Source organism: Atta cephalotes, assembly GCF_000143395.1.
Source record: "Atta cephalotes unplaced genomic scaffold scaffold00038, whole genome shotgun sequence".
Classification (NCBI taxonomy): domain Eukaryota; kingdom Metazoa; phylum Arthropoda; class Insecta; order Hymenoptera; family Formicidae; genus Atta; species Atta cephalotes.
The window spans coordinates 1,602,121-1,612,684 of NW_012130102.1; the positions used below are offsets into that span (position 1 = coordinate 1,602,121).

Below are 10,564 nucleotides of genomic sequence, written 5' to 3' on the forward strand. Positions count from 1 at the left end.
TATGTACATATATATAAGTGTATACATTATTTAGCATTTTAATGAAGCTAAAATAGTATTTATTATATTTTTAAATATTTTGTTCTACTTATTTTAAATTCACATTCATTAACTATTCTCCAACATATTCTAGAGGGTCTTAAGTATTACTAAATCGATATTCACATCGTGAGATATATGGGACGAGTTGTCGATGTCAGAAGGGAGGCAAGAAGATTCGGTAGGGAGAATGTCGCGATCGAGTGTCTTGATTTATCGAGATGTATCGAGTACGCGCCAGCCATTCTATCGAGCGTTTCGGAGGAAATAGGAGATACGTTAGTTCGACGAACGGTCGTCGGTGATAATTGAAACCGTTAATTAAATCTCGGGATAAGCGTCGCGACTAAATGAGTTTTTAGATCGCCGCTTCTCGAAGTCGCCAAAGGATGAAATCTCTGCCATTTCATTCTTGATGTAACCTACCACGTAAATGATATTTATATCTCTTGAATCTCTTATTTGAAATATCTTAAAGTATTGGAAAAACTCAAAATATTTAACAAACATAGATTCACTTTTAATAGCTTTCTTTTAGACAATAGGAATTAATAACTTTAGAAAAATATAGAAGTATAGAAAATATAGAAATATAGAAGTTTTAAATAATTGAAATGTACAATAATCTGTTCTCTAATTAATAAATATTGACATTTTATATTCCTGACAATCGCATTTGATCAATCGGTGCTTTATTATCGTATTCAGAGGAGGAATGATTTACTTACAATCAGCGACAAATTCGATATTCAAATGTCAGCAGAAAGTTTGGCAGAACGGATTTTCCGATAAATCTCACAGAAGATTGTCGTTCTAGTCTAATTTGCGGATCGCGTGCTAAAAGGAAACTACGTCGTTCGAAGGATAGGGATGGCGAAGAATTTATAGTTACCCTAATATCGAAAACTCACTGTGTGAATAGTTTTCAAGGGGGATGATATAAATTTTAGGACTAATCCTGTGCTTCCATTTTCACGAACAAACTCCAGCGATAATTTTTCGCCTGATGTAAATCAGAGATCCTCAAGGCGTTCCAAAGGAAAACTTCTTAAATACAAATAAAAAATTTTACCATCGTTGAAGAAGGTAAATTATAGTCGATCGCCAAAGAATAATGAAGATTTTATCCTTATTTGCTAATTAACATAAAAAAAAATCTTCGAAAAATAGCTGAAAAATTTGTTAATTAAATAATTAAAGACTTACTGTAACAACGGGTTGACGTAGCGGAATATTGGTAAAAATGCATGAGTGACAGAAAGTATTCATTTCCTCCATTTTTACAAAATGTAGGTTACGGTTGCTATAAGGTTTTCATTTCTAAATGTCAATAACGAAGAGAACACAAATTACATTTGCATAAATATTTAAACATAAATATTTAAACGGTTGTGAGATATTTAATTTCTTTCTCGTTTCAGGTCACAAAAATCTGAGGAAGTATCCGGTTATGATGTTCATCCACGGTGAAAGCTTTGAGTGGAACAGTGGTAATCCTTATGATGGCACTATATTAGCGGCTTACGGCAACATTGTTTTTGTTACCATTAATTTTCGACTTGGTATTCTAGGTAAAAAACATAAATTTTTTATTCAATAATACAATAAGGTTACAAGAATCATAAAATAAAAGGAAGAAGAGAAGCCCTTTAAGCCAATGCAATTAATAATGCGCGAATCAATATTTATAAATAATTACGTACAAAAGTATAAGTACATACAAATCACATACGTTTCGATCTCGCTTTGAGTCCTCACATTACCAATAAGCTTATTAGTGATGTGAGATAGTAATTAAGTTTTGATTGAATCTTCCATCTACATTCTGTTAATGTGATTCGTCAGCACCTCTTTAAAGAGCTGATCTTTTGTATATATTTATTTGTAGAAGAATTTTAACCTTTCTCAATTTCAATTATTTTTACATGACGATAGAAGATTTGATCGAAATTTAATTACCATCTCATATTACCAATAAACGCTGAAAAGGATACTAATCGGGGTCAAAATGTATGCTATTTGTATGTAATTATTTATAAATATACATAATAATTTACATACCGCTAATTGCTTTGGCTCATACAGGCTTATCTACCTTTTATTTCGAAATTGTTTAAAGTTATTAGAGCCGCTAATTGATGCGATTTGTGAAATTGTGGGGATTGATAAAACAATCAACAAATGTTTAACACAAGGACTCAGCCCATGTTGTATGTTTATTTTGTATGTATTGTTAAATATATCCAAATGAAAATGACCACAGTAACCAAATGTTTGGTACAATGGTTGATTGTTTTATCAATCTTCGTTTCACAAATCACATTTGTCAAATAGCGTGTCTCTAATAGCTCTTAATATTATATATAATTTGTGTTCCTAGAATCTATCTATTTGTTTTTAATTATTAATTGTTGAAAGAATGTGATAGATACAAAGATCATTGCAACACGATGGCTCGTCTTTGTTGGTCTTATCTATAAACAACAAAGAGTTGTCGATCGATCCAAGAGGAAAAGTACTAATATACTTTAACTGTATACCTCGTCGAATAAATAACTTCGTTACGGTTTGTCGTTTACCAAGGCTGCTGCCTGCTTCGCAAACTTCCTATCTAAATTTTTATCGCTTCGAGCTTTTCAATATTGGATTTTGCTTTCAAAGAAAGTTTACCGAGGTCACGATACAAGGCAGTAGATTTATCACGTCACCGGAAGTGTAAATGATGCTTTTCACTATATCATTTTAATCACAAACAACTATTTTAAACTAAAAAGAAAAGCTGTCTTGTGCGCTTGTAAAATTCGCAGAGGTAACATAGATGTAACAAGAAATTTTATCTTTTGGATTGCTCGATTCAGTTAAAACATTATAAAAATATTCGTATTCATACGGGCGATTTAACAACAATGAGGTCATGCTAGATTGCGACATGGTACTTTCTGGTATGAAAAAACGTTAAATTATTCCGTGTATTATCCAGGTGTGCACTTTTCTCATTGTTACTTAAAAAAAAAAGTATATAACTGATGTGGTAATAGTATATATTTCTCTTGCACGAGGGCGGTCATGCGAAAGCGTCATTATTCAAAAAGTTCGTTAAAAACTGCCATCCAGAAGTGTGGTGCATCGCGGCACCTGCAATCCGAAATTGTCGTGTACTGTGGTCGTCCTGAAGGGGTTAACAGCGAAATTCCGGCAATCCCTTCTCGCGAGATGACAGCGACGGCGCGATGCAAATAGACGAGCTCGTGGTGCGCACGTGTACGGGTGTGAGTACATTCGGTATATCCGGTAAGTGGAGTGGTTGGCGGAAGAAAAAAAGAGGCGGACGCGAAACCATAATCATAAATTAGGTTAAAGTGCTGGGGAAGCGCTTAGTAACCCCGACCCGCTCTAGGTGGCCGTGGAGTTAGCCCGTGAGGAGCCTGCGGATAGCTTCTACCCGCCCTGCTATGCCGCCACCATGTCCGCCCTGCGCAAAACAGGGGAAAAATATGGTCCCGAGCGCGAAGCGGCTGCCGAGCAAAAACAGTTCTGGCGATCGCGTTACCGCGCGAAAGTGCTTCATGTTTAAGCACGAGGGGGAGAATTTTGCATCTCCGTGGAGCTAATTAATTGGGACACTGAATACACGAGTCCCCGGGGATCTTGAAACCTGGAATCCCAGTTATTCGAGAGCCTCAATAAGAAACAAAAAAAGAGAGGTGTGTCTCAGAAGCTTTCAGGTTGTCGAGAGATGGATATTTATGGGATTTATTTTAATGAGCTTTACTTCTTTCTTTCACGGATTCTTGGATTTTCAGTTTGAACAGGTCTTACCGTTGAAAAATTTTAAGACACACCCTTGGACCATCGTTTCTTAATGCGCAAGTTTATAGTCCCTTGACTTTTTAGATTCTTAATTAGTTCAAGGAATTCTCATTCGTTATTCGTTTAAGTTTTATGCTTTTAGTGATTGGAAGTAATAAAACTTTTAAACAAATAACATGGGAAAATTTCTTGAATTAATCTAATCCATAGGTTTCTATATAAATCTCAGACTTTCAAAGTTTATTCTTAGTTTCTTCAGTTTTTCTAAAACGTTTTCCTTTTTCAATTTTTATAAATAATTAATTATTGAGATATTTATTCGTGTAGTAAATGCAAGACTTTTACTGTAGGTTTCCTGAGACCTGGAATTAGAGACGATACAGCAAGCAATTTTGGACTGTTAGATCAAATAGCAGCATTACTTTGGCTAAGGGAAAACATTGCGGAGTTTGGCGGCGACCCTAATAGTGTTACTTTGGTCGGCCATGGAACTGGAGCTATCTTTGCTAATCTACTTCTAATCAGTCCAGTTGCCAACAAAAAAGGTAAATAGGAATAGAAGTTTGTACATTATATTACATTAACACAATCACGTTTTTTTCTTGTTCCTATAAAATCTTTCTTTCTTAATGTTGTTTTCTACGATTCAGTTTTCATTTCTTATTTTATTGTCTTATCAATTTTTGAAAGTCGTCCCGAAAAAAGTTTAACATCCACTAGTTTGCAACAATACGCTCTCGCAAGAATCAAAGGACTATATGCAATCCGAGTTAATCCTTCTCCTCGTTGTAATTGGAAACATTATCCATAGTCACAGGAGCGTACAGTGATCGCATATAGGGATCACGATTTCCGAGTCGGCGAGGGATAATCGTGAGATTAATTGGAGGAATCAAGCTGAGAGAGATAGGCATACGCATTAAATGCAATACATGTACAGTCGAAACAATATTCGATCAGTATATGCTTTGGAATAAATGATCTACTGATATTGAGAAAATTTATGGAATTTATGATTAAAATTGAAAGTGAGGATATTTATCATAATAAAATATTGAATAATAACTATTTGAAATATAGTTCCAAGAACTAGATAATTGTTGAATTTAGATAAGTGTTGAATTATCAAGGCGTTTTGTTTTACACATCTCAATTATTGGATATAAGTAAGATACATAACTATTAGATCAGTATATTACCAGTGAATAGTCGTTTATTCAGATCTCAACTACTTCAATTACTTCCTTCCGAGTTTTCCTTTTTTCCGATTCGTAAGAACTTGCATTGTGATATTTGACCGAGTTTGACAAGGGAATCTAAGAATCGGTAGTCTACACGTGTTCAATGGCGAGCATACATCGACCACGAGCACTCAAGCACTTTCGAGTACTCGGCGGTGCTCAGCAGTGAGCAGGGTCAGCGAGAACGAGTAAAAGCAAGAAAGAAGATGTCGACCATTTTTCACCCGACCGACTCGCAATGGCGGCCAGGAAAAGGAACTTTTCTCTTCCGGCCGGGCGCACAATGCCACCACGTCCGGCCAATAATTATATTGTGCAATGAAAAATAACCGGACTTAATATTTTACACGTCGAGACAGAAATGCCCGTGCCATACCGTGGGTTCTCAAAAATATTGGTGCCATTTTATATTAATAGCTGCATTCCTTCTTATCCATACGTGACGTAAATATAATCATTTGTTAGACCGCAGTTGGAAAATTAAAAATTCAACATTGTTATTGTCAAAGAAAAAAGTAGTTTTTGTATATACAAATGATTTAAATATTAATAATTCTATAAATTCCTTCTTCAATTAGATTCAAATATCCTTAAAACTCTTGTACGTCAAGTATTTCTAAATATTGAATTAAAAAAAAATTAATTTTTAATGACCTTATTCTTCTTCTCTACGCTAACTTAACATTTGAGAACTGCTGAACGCGATGTTAAATAGCTAAGTTATTAATCAATGACATCTTTATTTTGTTGGTGCAGGATTGTTCAAACGGGCTATTCTGATGTCAGGGTCGGCAATGAGCGCGGACGCCATCGGCAAGGCGCCATTGCAAATTACCAAGCAGGTAAAGAAAGACGCCACTGCATAATAGTCGCCAATAAAAACGCGAGATGAGGATTGATGCGCTTGGATTTCAGTTTCGCGGAATGACAAATTGCTATATGCGGCATTTATTATCATTAATTCCACGATTGACTTAATTCTAGAATTTGAAAGAACCTTTCATCTTCCTCTTTTTTTTCCCAAGTTCATAAAAATTAGATGCTTAGATGCTTGAAACGTCGAATCTGATTTTGTTGTGAAGAATTCGCATTTTAACTTAATTTCCTTAATTTCAATATAAAATACTTTTTAAAACAATTTAGAAATAAATTTTCAGATTATAGAGTGTGGCTCATCTTCATGAATTATGATATTCGTAATATATAAATGTCTAAAACTTTTGGAATTTTAGATGTTTGAGATCGCAACTCTTAAGAAATTCTTAAATTTTTATTCTTCCGTTTTATCTTTTATTTTTTATTTTCATTATATATATAATTCATGATATTTAGATTTCAATCCCTTTTCTAACGTTGAACTTTCTATTTGTACATGTAAAGGAGGAGGTAAGATGACGATCTTAAGGTTTGTCGATTTTTTCTAATTCCTTGATGAAGATAAAGAGACTGATTTATTTTTTTTTTACTACAGTTTTAGTTATTATTTGTAAAAATTATAAAGTTGTTAAATAAATTACAATTCTTTAAAATTTAATTTTTTTAAGAACATATCAATTTCGTCATCTTGCTCTCATATGTGGGTAAGATGACTTTTAATAGTGGATAAGATGACGAAAAGTCAATTTAAGTTAAAAATATACTTTTCATGAATAAAAAAGATTTATTGTGATATGTTTATATTGTTTCAATGTATTATAAGAAGTTTTAAAGAAAAATATAAACAAAATAAAACCTTTATATAATTTATGAAAATAAAATTATTGAAACGTTAACATTAACATTATATTTGTATTATATGTACTGTATGGTAATAATTATGTAATGAACTTACTAGTAAAATATATCTACTTACTACTGTGTATCAAAAATAAAATAAGATTTAAATAAAATTATTAAAGAATATTAAATTATTAAAGAATAAAGAACTTAACTTGGATATCGCAATTATATCACATGAAATCTAATATCTTAATATTACACAGAAAAATATTTATAATTAATCTTATTTCTAATCAAGTAGGTATTTTGTATGAGACAAACGTGAAAGTTATTATAATATATAAATGTTAATTTTTGATATTATTTGTGATATTATGAAGGTATTATGAAAAATTATAAACTGTAACATACAGGAACAATGTGTACGTATTACATAATTCTTCTTTTCTTCATAGAAATGTCTATATTAGTCATATTGATTGTATTGTGGAACCATGAGCATCAAATTATTCATTATTTGAGTTGCGAAAACGTCACGCGTGAGTACATAATCTACAATCTGCTTCCATGAAAGCGTCATCTTACTCATACACGACATTCGTCATCTTTTTTTCAACCATTGTAATGCGAAAAATAAAAAAATATTAATATGTTAATAGTATTCGCTTTTAGTTACACAATATTGCAATTTCATTAACAAAATGAAAGTACTATATTATGTTATTCCTTATATACAAATATTGCAAAATTACAAGTGAATGCATCCATTTCTTAATGTGTTACCTATTTTTGAATTCAAACTATAAGAGATTGTATATTATTACCTAAAGCCTTTAATAAGTTAAGCATTTGCTTTTCGTTTATTATTATCTTTAAAAAATTAACAATTCGTTATTGTACTCTCTTCGTCATCTTACCCCCCCCTTTCCTTTACATAAGTTTTGTCATATTATGATTTCTTCGAGTTCTGAATTGTTTGAATTCTCATCAAAATAGTGAATCACTATAAATTAAAAAATTCCGAAATTTAAAAACATTTCTGATGAAAACCGCCGTTTATCATAGTTTTTACGTGGTAACGTATGTTTCACAAACGACGGCGCCATGTTTCTGCTTCACTCGCGATTTGAATTCGACGGAAAGACATATCGTTGCTCGTCACGGCGAAGAATCGTTACACAGTTACATCGATGCCGAGGGTACAGGGTCGTTGGCCGCGTTCATTGCGCTCGTGAGCAATGGCGGGGATCGTTTTTCAGGTGGCGCACGCTCTCAACTGTCCCACCACCAGCGACAGCGAACTGGCGCTCTGCTTGCGCAACCAGGACGTAGACAGGCTGCTACACGTGAAAATCCACAAGCCGAAATACGTGCCGGCCTACGCGCCGTTGATCGACCGGGCCGTCATCCCTGACAAGCCGCTCAATTTAATGGAGAACGCCCAGCTCTTCGGCAGGTACGATTTGGGATTTTCCTATTGAATAATATAGGAAACTAAAGTGACCTAATAATCCTTACACATAGATGTTAATCTTAATCTCTGATATTATATATATAAAAAAAATAATAACTTACAAAAACTGAAAAACAGTTTGCGAGATATAGATGGAACTGTGAAAAATATTTATACCGATGACTATTATTAATATTTAATGTGATTAATGAATTTTTGGATATGTCTGTTCCATTAGGTATATAAAAGGATTGAAATTTTTAAAGCAAATTATCTATTTACATTTAACAAATTAAAAATAACAAATTATGTTATATGTTGCTTTTAGATTTGATCTGATGTACGGTGTAACAGAATCCGAGAAATTTCACATCCTGCCACCAGTTGCTTTGTTACACGGCGTGCTTGATGGACAACGGGATGAAATCCTGCGAGACCATGCCAAAGTAAATTTACTCGTGTGTCGAGTTCATTTGTCCCAATATGAAGCAATTCTTGTTCAATTTATTTTCTTTCCTTCTTATTGGATTTATCTTGAGATATCATTTTCTTTCCTATGACTTCAAATTTCCAGTATCTTTACATTCTCAACTCCAGAAATTGCTGCTGCATTTCTTTTTTTTGTTATGGGGCGAATTAGAATTTTGATATATATTTTCATTTCGATTTTTTTTATGTGATGGGGTGTTGACTTGACAGAGGTAAAATATATCTTCAGGCGACGCACGAACTGGAGCCGGAGTTGATCCTGTCGAAAGTGTTGGAACAATATGGCGACTTCTCGAGTGGATTCACGAAAGAGTACGCCACGAAAAATCGAGACATGGTGCTGGAGGCACTCTCCGATAGCGGCACCGTGGCGCCGTTAATAATGACTGCCAATTTGCATTCAAGGGCGAACCCGAAGAGCTACATGTACGTCTTCTCGCATCCGAAAGCTATGCAAGACTACTCTGGCGTAAGTAGGTCTCGACGATACAACGAAGATCGATTATCATGGCTCAGACGCCCCTCGACAAAGCGGGACCCGACATGGAGCGGGAAAAATGTTACACGTAGCATCAATGGGCGAGGAAAGGATATGTAGAGGAGAAAGGGGGGAAAGGATAGTCTGGCGGGGATGATGAGTTAAAGTGCACTTCCTTCAACGCTCCAATTCGTGCAGTTTCATGCAACGTTGTTATTCCATGACGCGGAGTGTTGCTCCTGAAAACGGAGGGCATTTTTCATCGCTGTACTTTATCGGTGAATCTGAAATGAGGAATTTACTTTTTCTAATTCTCTTACCGCAAAAGAGAAGAGACAATACAAGAAAGAAAAAAGAAGCGGATAGAAAGATATACGTTACCTATGGTTTTCTATAAGAAGCGTAAGAGTGTTGATTGTTAGAGAGAAACAAGCTGAGCTTGAAAAGATTTCAGAAAAACAGAATTTTCTTTTTTCGACCAAATTTACGAGCAACTCTGCAATTAGTAGATGACACTTCAAGAATTCTATCTTCAATAATAAACTACTTTTAAATAATTTAAAGTTTATATAAATTGTTTATTTTAAAATCTAAAATTTTCATTCTAATATATTATACTTGCAACTATTAATATTTCTTATTTCAATTTCTTATTTTTTATTTACCTTGAATTAATTTTCACAATTTAATTTTAATATAATTTATATTTAATCAATATTTAAATTTCTTTCTTTTTGTTACAAAGTAGAAGTACAAAGATTTAAAAATTTACTAACATATTACTTTATTAAACAAATAATATTTGTAAGAAGTTATAAAGTTGTCAAAGTTTATAATAATGAAAATAGTAATAACAACGGTTTTCAATCAAGTTAAAAGAAAACTAACTTTAAACTGGCAAAGATAGGGCGAAATTTTTAGGACATTAGACACAGTTAGTGCATTGTATTCATTGTCCTTGGTTTCTTAGTTCGGAAGGGACGAGTTGTGACCTAGTGATGGCCATTGTGCTCGCACAGTTTCGCCGAGATAAAAATCCAAGCTGCGAACCCATTTGGATTTCGGCCAACTATTTTTATCGCCGTTGCGTGCGCCGGCAACAACCTCGCCATGCGGTAACCGAGAATATCGCTAAATTGAATGTACCTCCGGGTACAACGTACATCCTCACGTCAACAAGGATATTAGATTTTAAATCTGCAAATAACGATTCGCAGTGTGCATCATTTCCATGCCAAGTTACGTCAATCCCTCTCTTTTTCTATCTCAATTGCTCTTTGCTCTCTCTCTCTCTTACTCTTTTTCTATCCTTCTCTCTCTCTCTCTCTCTCTCTC

At 33.9% G+C, this 10,564-nt stretch overlaps 1 protein-coding gene across 1 annotated transcript in view; it reads left to right on the plus strand.

Annotated features, from left to right (window-relative positions):
* Positions 1–10,564, plus strand: part of LOC105621911 — a 55,261-nt gene that overhangs the window by 34,029 nt on the left and 10,668 nt on the right. Inside the window, exons 3-8 of the mRNA XM_012203348.1 lie at positions 1,461–1,610; positions 4,200–4,394; positions 5,847–5,932; positions 8,069–8,265; positions 8,591–8,708; positions 8,981–9,220. Of these exons, the coding sequence (XP_012058738.1) occupies positions 1,461–1,610; positions 4,200–4,394; positions 5,847–5,932; positions 8,069–8,265; positions 8,591–8,708; positions 8,981–9,220 (986 nt within the window). The remainder of the gene's footprint in view (positions 1–1,460; positions 1,611–4,199; positions 4,395–5,846; positions 5,933–8,068; positions 8,266–8,590; positions 8,709–8,980; positions 9,221–10,564) is intronic.